This window comes from Motacilla alba, chromosome 1 (genome assembly GCF_015832195.1).
Source record: "Motacilla alba alba isolate MOTALB_02 chromosome 1, Motacilla_alba_V1.0_pri, whole genome shotgun sequence".
Classification (NCBI taxonomy): domain Eukaryota; kingdom Metazoa; phylum Chordata; class Aves; order Passeriformes; family Motacillidae; genus Motacilla; species Motacilla alba.
In genome coordinates, this window is record NC_052016.1 from 33819073 (window position 1) to 33839690 (window position 20618).

General features: G+C 47.1%; 1 protein-coding gene across 1 annotated transcript in view; it reads right to left on the reverse strand.

Moving 5' to 3' along the window:
• Positions 1-12: 12 nt before the first annotated feature.
• CASQ2 (calsequestrin 2) overlaps positions 13-20618 on the reverse strand; it is a 34415-nt gene continuing 13809 nt past the window's right edge. The window contains exons 2-11 of the mRNA XM_038129821.1: positions 19958-20042; positions 18418-18518; positions 16111-16222; positions 14343-14416; positions 13752-13882; positions 9529-9574; positions 6738-6792; positions 5998-6098; positions 5550-5624; positions 13-1819 (exon numbers count right to left, since the gene is read on the reverse strand). Of these exons, the coding sequence (XP_037985749.1) occupies positions 1610-1819; positions 5550-5624; positions 5998-6098; positions 6738-6792; positions 9529-9574; positions 13752-13882; positions 14343-14416; positions 16111-16222; positions 18418-18518; positions 19958-20042 (990 nt within the window). The 3' untranslated portion in view covers positions 13-1609. The remainder of the gene's footprint in view (positions 1820-5549; positions 5625-5997; positions 6099-6737; positions 6793-9528; positions 9575-13751; positions 13883-14342; positions 14417-16110; positions 16223-18417; positions 18519-19957; positions 20043-20618) is intronic.

Here is a 20618-nt window from a genome sequence, read left to right on the forward strand (position 1 = left end):
CAAACTATAAAATCTTGCTTTGCAGTTCATCTGATAAAGGAATATATAGTGTGTAAACCTTGTTTCTCATCAAGATTCACATTTGTGTAATTCTGATTCTTCTGTCTCTCACACTGTTATTTCCCCTTACATCACGTACCTCTGTCCTAAGCCAGCATAAGCATGGTCAGATCAATGATTTTTGTTTGTAGCAAGAGAGGAGATGTGTACACTACCTATGCTAGCAACTCTGAACAATTGCAGAACATCTTTATGAATGTATTTATAAAGATAACACCATCTCTGAACTCTCCATTCATTGCACTATTGCCAAACATAAGAAGCTAAGGCAATTGAAATCTACCAGCATGGGAAAGCAGGGAGACCTAATGCTGCCACAGTGACCTGCACATGGGTGGTGCTGCACTCGCCAGGACCGTGGTACCAACCCTGGGCTTTGTGAGTGAGCCCCTTGACTGCAAACCGGGGCCCTGAACTCCTTCTCAGCCTGCAGCCAAAAGAGGCTTCTCACATGGGATATCTGAGTCTCTAGGCAGGGAGTAACTGTGCAACTAAATACTCAAAAGCCAAACAGCTTGAATCCCTCTGCTGCTCACACCCCAACCCACCTCATCCACTATCTAATATGTTTGGATGGATGTGTTCCCTCCTGACGTCTTAATCATGGGAAAAGATGCTACACGGGCTTTGGGTAAAGAGTCAGCAAAAGCTGGAAGGTCATGGGGAATAGGAGTGCTTCAGGGTGGGTCCTTGTGGACGTTTCCATTGGCTTGGCTCAGTGCCATGATCTTCAGACTCAGTGCTTTGGACTCACACTGGGCTCAGAGCTGGACCAGCCTGTCCAGCAGTTCGGGAACTCATGAGCTTTGTGTCTCATATCAGGGTCCCTGCACTGACTCCAGCTGTGGCCTGAGCTTTCAAGAAAAAAGAGGTTCAGACAGGGGACCTGGTGTTTGATTTTGCATTGCACTGCCAGACAAGAATATCCTGTCATTATGTGGAATCACTGAAAACTTTAATAGCATCCCTAAAACCTCCCTCCCCTCCCAAAGCATTTTTCTGGCTCTTAGCATGTTAGGGAGTAGCTACAGACTCCCACAGCAGAACTTGCAGGATTGAGTGGTCTTGGCAGAGTAGCTGCAAAGGGCATTGTGTTTAATAAAAGGGCTAGACTTTACAGTTAGGGTTTTCCCTATGTCTTGAAGTGAGATTTGGTCTTTGGATGTTAAGTGCTGGGCTGATGAACACAGAAAATACAAACTGGCTCCCTGCGTCCCTCTGGCAGCAAGCAGGCAGGCACTTTTCTCCTGCCCTGGGACACTCGGGGCAGATTCCCTGCAGATTCCTACTGTCCTTACTAAGGAGGCATGATTTGCAGCGGTGCTGGGTGCCTGAGGTGCTGCCCTCCACAGGGGCAGTCCCAGTGGCTCAGCACCGCTGGGAATCAGGCGAGGGGCTCCCGGCAAGGGTGAGGGCAGGGGGAGCGGGGCCGGGGGAAAAAGAGGAGCAGCGGTGCTTGCTGATGCTCAAACATAAGTCTTCCAATGGAGGGACCTGCCGCAGGGCCAGGGCTCTCGGGCCCCACAAGTCAAACTGCACAGAGTCACAGTTAGTCATCATCGTCATCATCATCGTCATCATCGTCATCATCATCGTCATCGTCATCATCATCGTCGTCATCATCATCATCGTCATCTTCATCATCATCATCATCTTCTGTATTTATCTTCCCAGAAAGCACGTCCTCTATCCAGTCCTCCAGCTCCTCGGCTGTGGGCAGGTCGTCATCATCTCTGATGTCCATCCAGACACTGTCAGCCTGTGGGGACAGGTGATGAGGGGTTAGCTGCCCTCAGGGACACAGGGAAGAGGTGGGACACAACTATTGGAGGGGTGAGGGCCGGAGCACGGCTGGCATGCAGGGCATTGGCTCCCTCTTTCTACAGCCTGTGGGCAGGCTCAGCCAGAGAATCTCTCGGCCCATGCATTGGGATCCCCGCTTCCCCCTGGAGCGCTGCTGTGTCTGACCAGGGGAGCGGGAATGGTCAGGAGGTTCTCAGGAGTGCATAGTACTGTGTGCCCTGATGAGACGTGTGTCTGCTGCATAGAGCTGTGAGCAGGAGCATTGCCCACTTGATGCATTCCTCACTCTATCTGGACAGTTCTGTAGACTCCAAGTCTACGTAAAGAGATATCAAAGAGACCGCTGCCAGCACCCGCTGCATCACCCCAGTTTGCAGGACATCACAGTGGTTCCCTCCTTCCATCTCCTTGGGGAGAGGGGGCCTCTTCCTTGGAGCCTTCACAACCCCCTGTCAGCACCCTTTCTCCCAGCCTCTTTTACAATCACCTTTGCCTCAGGACCTTGCTCTAGACTCTCCATGTGTGATAATGGTTCCTGCTGTTGGAAGACCCTTCCCTTAGATCATCTCAGCCATGTTCCCATGTACACCATGGATCTCAGCTGAAGAGTGGTGAGAAACACCAATGCCCTGGACTGAGGTGCCCCTGCTCTTTCCCGCCAGCTGTCTGCATTACTTCCATAAACCAAGAGGGATGGGAGAATTTAGTAAGACGACAATGACAAATTTGTGACTGTTACCAAGGGATAGCAAGATTATTTGGTCTTCGAGGTCTGGAAATGAAAGTTTTCCTCTCTGCTTTGCTATAGGTTCCTTGGATAAATGCCTGGATAAGCCTCTTTCTGTTCACTCTCTCCCCTCCATAAAACAGGATCAGCCTTCTATTTTGCAGAGGCACTGTGAGGTATCTCATTCAGCATTTGATGTTGCAGAAGCAACTTCACGTATCAGAAGAAAACTACCAGCTTTTGCAAATGCATCCAGCTACTTTCCCTGTCTGTGGTATTCAATTTTCTTTGATTTATAGCTTGCTAAAAAGCCAGACCAATTTCTGCTCAAGGAAAGCTGTGTCTCCCATATAATATTTTCCTCCTAAATCACCAAAACTGCAATAAAAAAGAACCCTGGAGAGGCATGCAGTCCTTGCCTCACTCAAATGTTAATGTTCCTAACCTCAGGACTGTTCATGCAGAAAAAAGTGACACTTTTAAATAATGGGAAGAGGAGTGGCTCCATTTCACCTCAAGAAGGTGGTGTGCAAATAAAGCAGTGATATTTTGCAGGGCATCATGGCCCTAGTCCTGAGCCACAGTCACCACAATGTGATGAGCCAGCTGGGGCTGCTGGGAGCTCTGCTGTTTGCACTGGCAGGTTTTTGCAGAAGTGATGGGGTCACGAGGGTTATGTCCACTGAAGCCAACAGCAGTGTTTATTTTCGCTCTGTTGTGTAAGTCCCGCTTTGTACCTGTGTAACTTGGCTGAATGCAGTGATGTAACACTGAAACAACAAAATGAGCTCAATGTTTGTTTTAGATATCACCTGCCAACCTAGAACTTTCTTAAATCTCTCTCGAGAAATAAAGAAAGGACTTAAGAGGAATGAAATAAAACCTGCAAATACTGTAATCAACAGCCTGAAACATTTACTATATCAAAGCCAGATAATGCATGAGTTTTTTCAGGTCTCTGAATGACTGCTGAATAATAAGGCATATGTTCTTACCTAATTCTGCTTTCTATATGATTCTCATGCCACTAATAATCCCACTTCCATGAACTTCCATTGAGTGCTGTTCAATGTAGCTTTGACATGACTCAAACATGACTGGTCACAGTAAATACAATGAAGGGAGATACCGTATTAAGGGCTAGTATTAAGGGCATAAGACTGGAAGACTTGGGATCTCTTTCTGGCTTGTCCATTCGTTTCTCTCACGGTCTTAGGTGACAGCTGCTATTTTGGCCCTTTTTCCTTTTATCTCTCCCTTAACAATGCTTCTGCTGAAGCATTAACTCACTGGGTCTTTACTCTCTAGGTGTCTGCCCCATGGTCTGGTGGAGTACTGCTCTATTACAGGCAAAAAGCTCACATGCAGACAGGGCTGAAACTACTCCCTGACTCCCAAGTCAGCCTCTCAACCACCTCAGTGGGATGAGCAAGATCCAAGGGCTCTGCTTTCTTTAGGACACCATTGCTTTGCCTTCCCCACCCCGTCTCCCATGTTACAGCCTTGCAACATCTGTTGTAACAGGAGGCACAACCATCTAGTACACCCTTGCTGTCCCTCTTTTTCTGGGGCAGTATAGGAGAGAGGATGTGGAGGCTGGAAGAAAGGTCAGTGTTGAGCCAAACCAGGACCCAGCCCCACACATTTGTCCCAATTTTAAGTCCCTCTCTGTTCTCTTCTGATGAAACATCAAGTTCACTTATGACTCTAATTCTAAACGTGAAGTCAAGCACCAATTTACAAACATTTCTGCTGTGGAGAGATTTCTGCTTCTAGAGACACTTATGTACCCACACAGATTCATTTTAAAGAGATTAAAACAAACACCTAGCACTTAAACATTAAAAACAAACTAAGGTAATAGTTTAGGCAGGAGCATGATTACAGGCTTTCTGATCATCTGGACTGTTACTGTCAGAAAGAGGAAAGAATGGTTTCTCTCTGTGTCAGGGCTGTTACATTGCACTCAGCAGCTCTCCTGAGATCTCCACTGGTGAGGGTCAGTTGGGTCCCTCTCCCATCTGCCGTAAAAGCTCACAGTGTATGGGCAACATGAGATCAATCCCATGATTTCTGGTTCGAAGGCTACCACAGTGAAAACAGTAGGTGCTAGAAAGTTGTCCCAATAGCACCGCTGTGGGTACTCTTGCTCCCTCAGCTGTGCCAAAGTAGCACGTGCCTCTGCAGGTCTCCCTCTGCAGCTGCTGCCTGTGGGATGGTGTGGAAACCTTCACTGCCACCAGGTGTGGGGCAGGAAGGTCTTCTCTTCCCACCCAAATCCCACCAGCACTACCTGCACAGCAGTGGCTGGAGGGGAGGAGGGCCTGGGTGAACCCCAGTGCACCCTCCTTACAGCAGCAGGATCCCTTGATTACCAGTTTATGCTGTACTTCTGTTAAAGCTGTGTATTTATTTAGCTTTTTTCAAGCTGTGCAGTTTCTCCCTGTCATCTGCTGGGGAAAATCTTTCCCTCCTACACTCAAGCTGTGTCCTTTTGCTTCTGTAGAAAACAACAACCTCTTTTTACTCCTCTTCTCCTCCCCTAAGCATGGCTTTCTTTTCCCCCTACACACACTTTTTCTTCACGAAGCCACCCAAGCTGTTGGAGCAGGGAATCGACAAAGGTGTGTGCTGTGAGTCAGGGTGAAAATGCAAGACCTTGAAACCAGAACTGGGCAAAGCTCTGAATCCCAGGCCACAGAGGCTGGAGCTGTCCCCAGCAGATGTGGTTTGGGTGTGATTTGGCAGCAGAAACACACTCAGACTAAAGGCCTCAAGCCTGACATCAGAGGTGTTACAAACCCTGTGGCATGTGGGAAGGGTGAGCCCTTCATATTTTTACCCTGTTCTACCTGCACTTAACAGTGGAAATCCCACTGATTCCAGTGTCCCTCAGGACCCAACCTTTCCAGCACCCTAATTTTGGGATCACTGGATTTTCTGGGCACGTGCTACTCACATCTGTGACGTTCACCACCCCGATCTGTGGTCTGAACAGGTCGATCTTGAAGGTCTTCTCCCAATAAGTGATGAGCTGCAGGAGTGAGACACAAGGCTCAGACAGGGGTGTTTGCAAGGCCCTGTTGCATTAGTTCAGTCAGTTGGGCTGGGGAGTGAGGAATGTGCACCCATGTGTGCACGGGAGAGAAGAGCGCAAGCTTGGGCTGCCACACGTGGCAAAGGGAAGTGCCGACTCCAGGGGTGCTCCCAAGACAACACCTGCTCGGGAGGCAGACCCAAACAAGCAGCTTTCAAGTGCCTGTGGTCCAGTTTCCCATCCTTCTCTGTCCCACATTCCCTGGGGTAATTCCTGCACTCGTGTGTGCACATGCACACCCCCCCCACCCCCTCATGCCCTTCCCATCCATGAATTAAACCAAGAAAGGCAAAGAGCCTCTGCCACTCACCAAAGGAAAGTCATCAGGGTCAATCCAGACAATGCTCAGGTCGGGATTATCGGTGTTGTCCCTGGCAACCTGCTTCAGGATTTCCAGGAACTCAAAACCATCTGAAATGATATACGAACCACTGCAACTCTCCTGCAAATGCACAGGCACTTTTTGCTTGTGGGGTTTCCAGCTTCCCTGGCTCCCCTGTGCACACAGGAGTTGTTTATAGTTCTCATTAAAATGCTGTCTCCCAGCGCTTTCTTTTGATAATAAGGCTTTTAATTTCAAGCATCCTCCTCGGGTACCGAAATTAGTTACACATGAATTAAGCCCCATAATCCTTCCGTGGAGTGAAACAATGTCACTATTTTCTTGTGGTGAGGAGAACTGAGCCCCCAAGAGGCCAACGCTTTCCGATTTGCTGATGGCTCTGAGAAGCACCGATGCCACGGATTTTCAGGAGTTGGTGGCTTTGTGTTTCCCACATGCCTATCCCACACCCAGCCCTCAGCACTCTCCCAGAGCCGCACAGCAAGATGGATGCAGAGTTAGGGAGCAAATCCTGGTACTGGGGTGGAGGGAATGACTTTTTTTTTTTTTTCCCCAGGCAATCATCCGTTTCTATCCAAAATTTGAGTCCTGGCTAGCACACCTGCTAGCATAAACACCCAGTAGGTATTTACAATGCAAACAAAGCATATGGAAATACACTTTTCTGAAGGATGGAGAGTCACACAAAGAAGAAAATGGGCTCCTACCTGGGTCATCTTCTTCAGCAAAGGCTACAATGTGAATACCCTCCATGTCATCCTCCTGGAAACAACACAACTATTACTGATGGGCCAGGGAGGGAGGACAGAGTCTGGGTGGTTGCTGGAGATAGGAGCAGTGGGATGCCTTCAAAAAGGGCAATTACAAAGGGAGGCTTGACTAGAGTCCCACTGAGAAACCAGAAATGGGAGCTGAGGTGAGGCTGACTCATGATGGTATTTAGTGCAGAAGGGGGTAGTTTGGGTAGTGATGCTGAAACTCTTCAGGTAAAAATTAGGTGGGCACCATGATGGCAATGGCAAGGGAGCTTCTGATGATACGAGACAAAAGCTTCTCTGCAGAAAAGGTCAAGGGTTCTCTAGGATGAGAATAGAGGCTCCCTCTTCATGCCTGAGACCACCTATACTCATTAATTTTCAGCTCCCAGGGGATGGTTTGCAAGGAAACAAGTATCTGCCACCATGCTCAGCTCCTTTGGGGTCAGCAAAGGAGGTTTTCTCACAATATGAGAGGCAAGGTGGCTCATTTGGGCCCCTATTTGGAGGTGAAGGGTCTCTGCTTTAGGTGAGGGTCTCCGTGAGCAGTGAGGGAAATTGAGTGGGGGGGCTCATTTCAGGGCTCCAATGAGAGGAGGACAGAAATTACACCCTGGTGGATTACTTTTCTCCATGAAACACATGAGTAATGATATTGGCAAAGGCCAATGGATCAGCTGGCCAGTTCATCATCCGCCTGCTATGAATGTCATCTCTGAATTATCCCATGGATCGGTTTTGCCTTCCTCACCCGCTGTCGGTCCCAGTCTCCATTTCAATTGGTTTTAATGCAAGAAAAAATTCCCATCTAAATGCTAATTTCTTTTCCCTTCTGAGCCCAGAGGTGACAAAGCCACCATCAAATACTGAAAGGGAAAAAAACCCCTGAAAGATTAAGTGGAAAACATTATCTTTAAAAACAATAGCGGGTGCTCAGCCTTTGTTGACGTCTCCAGGGAATACGTTTTCACCGGGACATTCCAGGCAGATTTACTTGGGATTCAGACCACTTACAGCTGGCAAAATTTACACTGTTGCTTTTTCTTCATATTCACCAGCAGCATTGTCAGACAGCAAAATAAAAACTATATATCTATATGCCATATATAATTACATGTATGCACTGATATAATGCAGCTCTATTCTGGCCTACGAGGCAGAAAACAAAACTGGACTAACTCCAGTGAAGGCAGTGAGGATGTTGTTGTGAACTGGCAGTGAGATCAGAATCCAGCCCCCTGCCTTCTGTAGTTATGAGCCCACTGGTCATAGCAGAGGCAAGCTCTGTATTCCCAGGCTGCTGGTTGAGCAAGCATCCCACCATTGGGAATTCACACTTTTCATGAGGCTGTTTCAGAATATGGTCAGTATGAAAGTGAAACCACTGCTTGTGTAATTTGGGTCTCACTGAAGCACTATTAAAAACCTTGGAGGAGCTTTGGTGGATCTTGGAAGCTCTGTTCTATACAGAATCTGTATTTCAAAACAAAATGAAAAGCTATTGTGCCTAAGTGACTCATAACTCCTGGATCAGTTTTATTACCTCTTGCCTTGCTGTGTTAAAGACTCCCAAGGTTTTTTGCCACTTTGGAGTCCGGCAGCGTTTCATGTTACACAGCCAAGAATGGGACATCTAAATGCTGTTATAAATGTGTCAAGTCTTTTGGAAGAATGACTGCATCTTCCTTAGTGTCTGTAAAGCACCTGTTCAGCTTTGTTTTTCAGCATTCATCTGGCACTTGAGAGCCCCTGACTAGCTTTTAACACCATATTCACTCACAGTGAAGGGATAATTTTGTTATACACAATTTTTCTTTCATTTTCACCCTTCTCTTCCCCACCCCTGCAGACCCCAAGAGTTCTCTGTGTGCAATAGAGGCCAAAATGCAGGTTAGTTCTTCACAGTTGCTGATTTGCATCTTGCTTGCACTGTGAGAAGTGCAGACAAGGCATGATATGCTTTGAAATCTGTATAATTAACTGTACTGCCTGCCTTCACTTCCATTTTGAATTGTACAAGTGCTTTGGTACTTTTACAAGGACATGTAGCGACAGGATGGGAGAGAATGGATTTAAACTGAAAGAGGGTAGATTTAGACTGGATGTTAGGAAGCAATTCCTTACTGTGAGGGTAGTAAGGCACTAGAACAGGTTGCCCAGAGAAGTAAGTGTTGGATGCCCCAGTCCCTGGAAGTGTTTAGGGTCAGGCTGGATGGGGCTTTGAGCAATCTGGTCTAGTGAACGGTGTCCCTGCCACAGCAGGGGATTGGAACCAGATCATCTTTAAGGTCCCTTTGAACACAAACCGGTCTATGATTCTGTGAGTTTCCATGAGACATCGGCACTATCTCCATAGCTCACCCAGCGAGCAGGCCGCAGAAATCACCCCACCAGCAGCTCTGGTGTCCTCAGCACTTAGCTGAGATGGAGCATCCTTGGGCAGGATCACTACACAGGCCCCACACCTGCCTGGCACAGTGCTTAGCTTTCCCTCTTCCTTCTGTGAAGCGAGCAGGAGCCAGCCCAGCTCTCCATCCCTGCTGCACAAAGCCTTCGAGCGCCCTGTTTGAAGTGAGGCACTAGGCAGCGCAGACAAGGCTTTCCCTTTTGCCCAGAAGAGAGAGAGTAGCTTTGCGAGGAAGGAAAGGTAATGTTTTGCCCAGGCAGAGGCTGCAGCTCTTGAGCAGCAGTTTCTTGTTGGAAGCTGGCAGGGGATATGTTGGTTCCCACCACACCTGCTTACCCATGTCTCAAACATGTCCTCTGGGCGCAGCTTCCTCAAGGTGGCCCTGAAAAAAACCCAGAAATGCTCTTTGAGGACATATCCAGCTCTGCCACATGTGACACTGTCAGCATCACGGGAAAGGTCACAATGGCATGTTTGGCTGGTGGCTGGAGTCAGCCACCACATTTTGAATGCAAGAATAGGGGCACTGTTTGTCATTTTGCGCCTTTATTTTTGGTGATAAAACCCTGCCCATGGCCCCACTGGAGTCACTGCAGCCACTATTTCTGCTTGGGAAGATGAGACACGTCTCTGTGCTGGGATGTGCTGATGAATTAATCCCACACATGTTCTATCTGTGCTGAGAGCATGAGACAACATTCACTTTTGTTTTGGAGTCCCTGGGACATACCTAATAGGCTCTGTCCCCCCTTTCTCCTGGTTTCACCCCAGCATACTTTCAGAACAGAAATCTTTCCACCTCTGCTGAAGCAAAGAAGATATTTAACTCTGGGAAGAAAATTTGGATCCTAACAACTACTGACAAGAAAATTTAAACCCTAAGACTGGTCAAAGCAATTTTTTTTTTTTTTGAGAAATACTTCATAAAGGAAAAAAGATGCAGAGCAAATTTTTTCAGATACATCTGTAGCAGGAAGCCTGGTAGGCTGAGAGTTGACTGTGGTGTTAGAGGGGCACCCAAGGAACACAAAGCCATAGAAGACAAACACAAATCATCCTTTGCACATCTGCTTGATGTGGTATCAGCTGTTTGGGGAGGATGCCCCAGCAGAGTAGGACTCCTTGGCTGACCTGCCCCAGGACCTGCTGCAAAGAGAAGTGTCAGTCTGTGAGGTTTTAGAACAGATTGGTAGGAGTGGCAGCATGTTGCCAGACCCAGGTGGAATAAGTGACATGCGTAACCTGACGCTTCAGTTTGCCTCACAAACAGAGCAATGGAAACAAAGGAACATTTTTTAGAGGTTCCTAATGGACCTGAGGAGCCACAGAACTGAGCTTGAGTTAGATCAGAGGAGGAGAATCTCCTGTGGATTAATAACATTGAAGGGTGGAAATGAATGGTCAGTTTTCATGATGGACGGAATTCACCAATTATGATTCATAGCATATTCTTTGGCATGATCATATGCATAACATATCCTCACATAATTTGAAAAAGATGGGAAATAGGAATATGGCAGCATTTGCTTATCATATCCAATTCGTTGGCAGCCAACAAAGGCCTGACTATGAGTTGATACAGAAGATCTCCTGAGACTTGAGTGTCTGCATGATAGACAGTCATACAGCAAGTAACACACTTGCAGAAAACCAACCCTGATTGTACAGGTGCAGCAATTGGTTCTAAATTAGTTGTAATTAATTTTTGCCTCTCAGGAAAGGGGCCCAGGTGTCACAAATTGAGAAAGAATCAGCTCCAAAGGAAAAAGGCCAAAAAGAAGGTTGCAAACAGTTGGGAAATGGCCAAGGAGTAAAAGAGACCATTATGGCAGTGGACAGCTACACTGTGAGCCTCCACAGAGCAGTTATTTGCAGTCCTGGTCATCCCATTCCAGAATTTATATGGACAACTGAAAAAGGCACTTGGAAATGTGGGAGTGGTGAGTGAAGGTATGGAAGGACCTCCATTTGATGAAGATTAAATAGATAAGAATTCTTTATCTTGTGAAAGAGATGACTGAAGAGGGTTTTGGCAGGTATTCTAAAAGATGGGAATGGTAAAGAAAACGTGAATAGCTTAGAGCATGGCCAGGGCTCTAATAATGTCAAGGTTGCAGATTTCATCCCTGCAGAGGTCATTCACTTAAGAGTTGGGCTTGATGATCCTTGTAGGTCCCTTCCAACTCAGAATATTCTGTGATTCTCTCCCTACCTTAAGTACTAATCATGGTTTCTCTTAGGACAAGAGTTAGTAGGAGCCCAGAGAAATTATTAGGTAGGAGGTATAAACGAAACAAGTAAGAGTGGTCTTTTGATACAATGCATATTTTAGCTGCTGAACTCATTACAATTTGGTACATTCATCATCAAAACAGAAATAAGGTAAAAACAGCTGTAGAAATTGAAGAAATAGCCGCTAAACACAAGATCAAGGATACAGTTTTTGAACCAGCAAGTCCTTTCATGGTTGATGGTCCAAAACTAGAGATTAAATCAGGTGAATGCGTATTATGTATTTAGGCATACTTGTACTTGGCTTTTAAGACATTTTCCCTAGCTGTTCTCTAGGGGAAGCTCTTGGAGAAAGGAAACTCAGTGGGAAGGATCTGGGCACACCCACATGTACTGATTGCTGTGTTGACTCCAGATACTTTCCTGTGTTGGAGAAGTGAGGCAACTGGGGTTTGGGAAAGTAAGAGAGAGCAAAATCCAGCCCGCATGTGGCTACACCAGAACTGCAGACAAGTGGGGGTCCAACCCCAGCATTTTGCATGTGAAAGAGGCATCAACCCAGAGGACTGCACCATGTAATTTGTATTTGTGCAACTGAGAGTGAAATCTGGGCTGAGACCTTGGAGTGGCAGTGACCACCGTGCTCAGATGGACACCCATCTGTGCAGCCTTGGATGGGTCACCCCATGGTGCTGAGCACCAGCTTCCTGACCTTCTGTGGACAGGATGAACTTTCCCACCACAGCCTGCAGCTGCCCAGCTGAGCTGTCTGTAGGGAACCAGCACATGGCACCTGCTGAGGCTGCTTCATTTTAATCTACAGATCATCTCCATGTCTGACTAATTCCAGCCTGTGGCTTTAGGTCCTTTACTGGTGGCAAGGCAGGATGAACCACTTCTGCTCTGAGAAGCACAGCATGAGCTTCTGGGAACATATCACTGTCACTACAGGCTTCTTCCCCTGCCATGGCAGCACCTTGGCAGGTTTGGGATTTCAGACATATTGTTTTATGGACTCCTTTTAATTATTTTCTGAGCTTTGGCACTTGCAAAATACATGCCCACCCCCTTGCTTCTACCAAGCACCACAAAACATCCTGAAATATCTAAGACTTGGAGAAATTCCACTGCAATTTTGTGCTGGTGAAGAGTTTGCCTTATTAGGATAGAATTTAGATGGCTGTGTTTAATCAGCCTTCTGATGCCGCTGCTTGACAGAAAGGACTTGGGGAAAAGAAAATGGGAAGGACTAAGGCCAAGAAGCCTAGTTCAGCAAAGTGAATTGTGGGTACCTGGAAGATAGAGGAGCCCTTCATATTTCAGAGAAAGCAGAGAACTGTTTCTGGTGAGTCTCAGATTCTGGATATGGTCTCCTGTCTGTGTGAATACAGACCTCCAGCTGAGCCTGATTTGAGATCCCCTCTCGATATAGATGGCCTTGTTTTCCTCAAACTCATCTGGCCCCTTGATTGTCTGCTGAGAAGTGCAGTTGTAGGAGCAGCAGGTAGCCTGTGTCACTCTCCTGAGGCATGTTTCTAAGGGTATAAAAATACAGCACCTCTGGGAAGTTGTGCCCCTATACTTAACTCTGTGCTTTGACACAGGATCAGCCTCTGCAGTGACTTCCAGACTATTTTTGTAGCTGAGTCCCTAAGCAACTGTGCAATAAACCTGATTGCAAAAAGCACGAGCATCCACAGCTCCTGCTGAGTTCATCAAAGACTGTAGGTGCTCAGCATCATTCCCACATGAGGCTCAACACAGCCAAAACAGTTGTGGCTTCTTCTCTGTGCCCATGGTCAGCAGGAGCCTCTTAGGCCATTGTGGTTCCTCTGAGCTTGGTCTGAGATCAGAGACTGCTTCCAGACATATCTGACACCAGGAGAGGGATACACCCATTAGTAAAGCTGCTTTTGGAAAGGAGAAGATTGGACAGGATTTGGATTTGGCTTGAGAGGCCTTGGAGAGGGTCATCTTCTGTACAGACCTAAATTAAAAGCATGGGCAATTAGGGCAAAGATTTCACTCTCCACTGCCTTCCAGCCTTACTGCTTTTTGAGTGAGGACTAACGAGGAAGGAGGAAGAGCATGAGGAGGGAAGATGTGTTATCCCAGCTCCCTTGTGGTGAACTATGACTGCTGCACAGATACTTGCACCTCTGGGAGTAGGGAAAAAACAGCAATTTCACAATTTCAAACCTGGGTCAGAAAATCACCAAAAGTAGTCATCATCCTAATGTTTTTTGAGAGTGATGCCCTAGAGAGGCAAGGTCACAATGACAGACCCCTTAACTCCCTTGTCCAGGAGCATCCTGCATGCTACATACCTTCTGTGCTCTCTCACAAAATCAACCAGCTCCTCTTCTGAGTAAGGCTTATCAGGGATGTGAACAGGCTCATCCATAAAGGGTTCATAGAAGTCCACCTCATTCATCTTTAGGCCAAGTTTCTTGGCAACCTGTTGCAGTGCAGAAGTCACAGGTGAGAGAGCCTGATGAGCCTCTTTGCCTACCCAGACTCTTTGCTGCTGGCAGAGCTGAGATCAAGGTGCTTCTCCCAGACCATGCACTCCTAGGGGTGGCCCACAAAATAGAATGGATCTCTCCTTGTTTAAAAACCCATTGATGTCCCCTACGCTACTGGTGTCAGGCACTGGGGCAGAACAAAGCCACAGCCCAGGGCCTGCAACCTAGAGGGGCTGGGTTTCAAACCCACATCAGGACCTGCCTCCATGCTGCAGAAATTGCCTTCTGTCCTGCAACAGGGCCAAAATATCAATGCAGACACCAACACCACAAAATCCAGGAACGCTGAAAATGAGAAGCTGAAACCAGACAATAGATCTGGGAATATCCTGAGCACTCAGCAAACAGGTGGTGGCAATATGTGAGCTACCCTGAAAAGGTGTGGATGCTTACCCCTTTGTCAAAGGTGGCAAAGAACTTGACATAGGGCTGGAATTGTTCAGCAGCTTCTTCAAATGCCTTGAAATCTGAAAGGAGAAAAGGGGAATGAAGAAGATATTTCACAGACAGCTGGCCACACTCTGATCAGCCCAGAAGGTATTGGGGGAAGAACAAATACAAATTACTGCAAACTCAGATGTTTGCCCACTGTTTCTTCCACTCTTCCGGGGTTTACAAAGAAGAATGATTTCATGTGCAAAAACATTCTGTGCAGTCCCACAGTGTTCAGGAAAGCTGCAGAGCCCAGCATGCTACACTTAACTGGGGCTAAAATCAGCAGCTCTCTGAAGCAGGTCCAGGGGTAGTTCAGCTGGGAAATACATTGAGTTGCTCCAGCATTAAGGATTGCTGCCATTCCCTAAACAGTCACCAAGTGTGATCAGGCAGGCTTCTCCCACCGCAGGAGGATGGGGCAGGAACCAGGTAAGTTTTTACTGTAACGGCTACCAGGTCCCTCTGAGCCTCAGGGTTCAGGAAAGATGCTCTCAGCCTGGCAGGGGATTTTACAATAGGCATTTCCCACCTTTCTTCCAAGTCGTTATTACTGAACAGTGTTAGGATCACAGCCCTGCCCGAGCTGCCCTGCAGCCCAATTTGAGAAAGATGAAGGGAGAGGTGGGTGGGCTGTTGCTTTGCAGACCTGGTGATATGTGGTTTGTTCACTTAGGAATACCTGTCTTTCTGCTAAAGGCAGGGCATGCCAGCATGGGGTGCACACTGCCAGCACTGCCCAGATAGCAGGGAGAGCAGTTGGAGCTGGCAGATGAGACTGCAGGCTTGACAGGGAGATTCTCACTTGAGGATTTTTCTAGGCTTGTGAAAGTTGGGTTTGCCCAGAATGGTCCCTGTGTAGATGGGACAGCCTGGTCAGAGAGTGAGAAAACAAGATTAGTTTTCCCACAATGGACTTGTGAGACCTTTTAGGGAGTTGTAAAGAAACAATGATAACTTGTTATTATAAACATCTTGAAGGTAGCATTTTCTTACTCTGTTTTTTTGTTCTTTTTAGGGACTGTTTGTGAGAAAGATGTTTTTGTTAATTAGCTAAACAAGTAGAATGTATAGAAACTGTTTATAAAAAGAGAAGAGTTTTTCGCATTAAAGCTGCTGTTGTGCAAACCAGCCTGCTTGGAGTCCGTGCCTCTTTCTTACTCAATAGCGACATCCCTGAGTTGCACATCCCTCAGGGCATGGCACCAGCCTCTACCCAGTCTTGGGGGTCGGCAAGGAGGAACATGTCAGTGCCTCTGCCAGGCTGCCCCCAAGGGCCCTGCTTACTGCTGCTGTATGTTAGCTACTGTAGTATTTAATGCGTGTCCCCCTTTCCCTTCCCTCCTTCCTTCTTTGATCCTTTGGGCTCACTGGTGGTCACGAGAAGGGGCTCTTTGCTCCTTTTAGTTGCTCTCTCAGTGTAACCGTAACCTCAGCTGATTTTTGGGTGAGGTAAACTCACTTTTACTGCAGGAGCCCCTGTACTATGCCTCTCTTCTCTTGCCAGTGGACACCTTGCAGAAGGGTCACCAGTGTTGGTGTAGGACTGGGTTCACGCATTACACCAGCAGAAACTTGCCTGCAAACGCACTCATCCTCCAGCAATTTTCACACTGTTACAGGCTGCCATATACCACACCACCCTTCATGTTCATGCAGAACAACCAGTGCCCAGCCCCTAGAGCTCCCAGGCAGGCTCCAAGGCCCAGGAGAAACACGTTTATCTTACGTTCTGAGTCTTCTCCCTTGAAGTAGCCGATGAGTTTGATTTCATCGTCGATCTGGTCAAAGGCCTGAAGCTCCAGCTTGCTGTTTATGACCTCCACGGGGTCTTCTAGCAACTGCCATGACAAATGCATGTGGTAACGCAGTGATTTGCAGCACCAACCTATGCCTGGCAGGGTGTGCCACAAGCAGCCTAAGCAGGGAGAAAGAGGTCACCCAATTTCTCTGCTGTTGGAAACCCTGCATAGTGCTCTCTGCCTTAATGTGAGGAGCCGAGAGAAGCAGGTCACCTTCAAAGGGAGATGTTAGTAGGTTCACTGCAGAGGTGGAAGCATTGAGAGGGAGGCTGATAGAGGACTGGGTAACCCAAATGAATGCTGAGGGACCTACTTTGATGAGGGATAAGGAGTAGCAATTGCAGCTGGATTTGAGGAGGCCAAGCTGAAAGGAGCTGGTATGATCATTGTGACCATTTGTGAATGATACCTGTGTATCTAAATGTATATATACTTTTTTTTCAGGTGTCATTTGCTGGAAGAGGTCATTGCAAAGACATTGCTTTTGAAAAACATTAAAACCAGCATGCTAGAGGGTGATCAAACAGTGGTTTGGAGCAATAGAAAGTGTGGATGTGAATTTTCCTGGCTGATCCTCATCCTGTGCAAAATAGTTTAAACCTATTCTTTGGTCCTACACACATCACAGTGTTAATGAGGAAGTTGGAAGACCTCTCTGGCAGTTTGGACTGTCACTGATCCAACCTTTGTTTCTCTTTTCTTAACTAGTTACTGCTGGTGAAAAGGTTCAGTCTGATTATTTTGCCCAACATAGTGACATAAATCAAGTGTGTTTCTTCAAGAAGAAACAAAAAAAGCCGGCAAGCCACTGCCTACAGAGGAGTAGAGAGCCTCTGGGTTTCTTTTACTTTGCAGATGAGGCTGCCAAGGCACCACAGACGTGTTGTTTTATTTTCTTTCTTTGCCAGGTATTTTCTTTTCTGAGTGGAAAATGCAAAACCGGAAATCCTCGTTCTCTTTCTTTTTTCACAGAACTTGATTTTTCAGTGACACACTGCATGGCATAGCAAGGAAAACCTCATGAATTGCCTTACAGCATCCAGAGTGATGCTCTGGTGTGAGGCTGTGCCTTTGTTGTGCCTGCAGCAGCATGTGCAATTTCCTGTTGCCAGAGTGGAGGGGCCTGAGCCCTGAGAACCTGGGATCCCACTGCTGCAGGGTCATGGCAAAGCTCTGCCCTGTCTGTGGCCCTTATGGGTGGGGCAGATTCCCATTTCTGTCTCTGAAGCCACTTGCACGTGTTTTGGTCGCAACACCCAATGCATGCAGCCACAGACGTTGTCATGGGAGAGCTGAGGTCCTAGGGATTTGTTTTAATTCCCCAGCCATGCCTCTCCTCACCAGCAGTCCTGAACCACAGGTGACCATGAAGGCAATCTGCCACCCTGGGAAACAAACCCTGCCAGCTCTGCTGCTCACCTTACCTCCCTTATCTACATTACTGCATGGCCACTTACAAAGAAAGCCTCACTTCAAAGGAAAGCCAAGCCACTGCAAAATGTTTTCATTTATAAAGCAAAGACCATGGGTTTTGTTGCCTCTCCTAGGAATAAAATGTAAATAAAGAGAAGTGCAACATACAGATGTGGGATTCAGCATCACTTTTGCATTTAGGCACAAAGGTGAGTACATCATTGTGCCCATGCACAAAATGACCCAAGACCATTTAGTTCTAGGACCCTGATCTCCTCTCACTTGTGGCAGTGCAATTTGGCAAGTTCACTAAAGAGATGCTATGTTGCTTGTGTTTAGAAATGGGCAAATAGTTTGCAACATAAGCCTTTTTCAATGCACTGAGCTCTTTTTAGTGCTGTATGAGACTCCTACTGCTTGGATATTCTTTTTTTGAAAATAGCTCTTTTTTAAAAAAAGAAAGAAAAAGCGTGAAAGATTTTGCAAATGGCAAAGTGTTTGCGCACAAACTTGCTAACTGAGGTGGGTGAACAGCAGTCAGGTATAAGAATTGTAGCTGACTTCCATTCAAATACTCTACTAGGAAAGAGGGGAGGTTGTCTCTAAGATATAAAGTGTTTAGTGGCATATAAGGATACCACCTTTCCTGGGATCTCATGGTCAGACAAGTATTGGGGAAGACGTCAAATTCCATCTCTACCAGTAAATAGCAAGCAGGGATAAAATTTCAAAGAAAGGTACACTTGTTTTTTTAGCAAACTAAGTATTTGCAGGGTCTTCTCTGAGAGGTTTTATCTAGCTCTGAGCTCATCTGTGCTTACATCCAAGAGGAATTCCACCAAGACATCTGCAGACAGTTCCCCATCAAATTCAACCAACCGCTCGTCCTTAAAGACATAGAGACTTCCCTCTTCAAGCAAGCCTGAAAGAAGAAGAGAGGAAACAATAAGTGGTTAACATGTTTTTAAAAGCATTTTTTAGTGCAGAGTGTCTCACTTGTTATCCCAGCTATTCCTCCTGCAAAAATGCAGTTGCCAATTTGCTGTGTTGGTCCAGTTAGAAACAACCTGAGTGATCTCCTGGCTGATGTTTCATGACACAGGGGACAGACTTCAGCCAGAACTGGTGCTAACTTCTTCCCAAATGTTGAACTTTTCATTCAGGTCACAGTTTGGTCTCAGCTGGAAAAATTCTGCAACAGAAACTTGTTTTAGCTTGGCTGTCTGTCTTGCAGTAAATACTGGGCTCCAACTGTCAGCTCAGATTTTAACAACCTGTCACTAGATGGAAACTGGATTTTGATTTGGGTTGTGCTCACTGTCCAGAGAAGGCTGAACTATGTGAGCGTCACCAGTGACCTGAAAGTGAGCTTCAGACTCTAGACTGTCTGAGGCTTAGCTGGCCTTGGCAAAAGGGTTAGAAACCAATGATAGAGATACCACAGACTGCAGGGTGACAGATTTCGATGCTGTATCACTGGACTGAGAACTGAGTGCCACAAAACCTTGTTGGAGGCTCCAAAATCAACAGCACTGGTCTCCTGCAATGCAGGATGGCAGAGTACCTCTGGCCAAGGAGGTTGATAGTTTGTTCTTTCTTGGAGAAGCTCTTGTCTTTAGCTCCTATTAGCACTCACAGCCTCTAATTTAGGAAAGAAAATTACAGTCCAGTATGCTTAAACCTTAGGTTTAGTGGTATATTTGTGTACTGTTGTATTAATGTGACACAGCATTTCTGTATTGCTTCGTAGGCTAAAATATGAAGGGACTGCCAGGCCCTGGAAGGCAGCTGTGTCCAGGATGGGCAATGCAACAGTCTTCCACCTTTAGAGCAGATTTCCTCTTTCACTCTGGGGAACAAGCCAGAACGATTGGCACTTGACTGCCAGACCATTGCAAGGCTGTGGCTGCCCCAGTGGTTGACAGGGGTCACTGGGTGATAGGGCTGATGACATTTGGGGGACTAAGTGTTTCCCCCGTATGCTCTGATTCTGCACTGCTGTGTCGGTCCTGACTCTGTATTGGAAGAGCAGGAAGTTACTCCATGGCACCTATTTACTATTTCTGCACAGAAAGCTGTGAACTTACACTCTGTCATCATTGCAGTATGAATTTACTTTCTTTTTCACTTGATTTGGTTTGGTTTGCTTTTTCTGGAAGGGTCTTGGCTTGTCTCTCTCATCCTCACCCACGCCCCTGATCCTGCCCCAGTTGGGGTGGGCAGGTGGTCAGGATGCAAGTGCCACCATCATCCTCCCCATCCTAGTGACAAGGATTTGGCTGTCCTCTATGGGACTCCCATAGGCACATCACTCCCACAGTCTCTCCAAGCTATTCTAGAGATGTCAGACCTGGGACTCACCTAACTTCTTGGCGAGCTTGGCATCCTTCTTGGAGTCCACCATCCCAAAGCCAATGCTCCTGGGCTCCAGGACCTGAGCTGCCAGCTGTGGGAAGAAGCAGAGAGCCCAACATTAGTAGTGTTAACACCGCAGGGTAGCTAAAGGGCATCATGCCCTGCTAGCGTGACGTGACAGACACAAGTGACCCATATTCTGCTGTTGAACAGCACCAATGGGTGGGATGTGTCACATGCTGCCTCTCTGCTGAGATAACCCAGAGGTCACAAGGGTTGGGTTTGTTCCCATTGTGTTGCAGCAGGGAATTTGCTGGCACTATTGTGTGCTGTTTGACACTGGCCTCAGGAGAGGGCTCCTGAGTGAACTGGGGACACTAAAGCAGGGGGGATGGCTGGAAGGAAGTCCTGTGCCGCCAACACAATGGAAAACCTTTTTCCTCTGTGGTGCCTTGGTGGCCTCCGCAGGGGAGTGTGATGTGGGGACCATGGACATTTTAACTCTGGAAGTGCATGGTGCCAGGCAGCAGTGCATGCAGGACTCTGCAGCATCATGTTTTCTTCATGCATGTGATGGGGTGGCCAAAGCAGGCTCTTTTTCCTATGAAGTGCTTGAAGTCATGCCTCTTGTCCAGGCTTCAGTAAGCCCCCAGATCCTGGTCCCCTG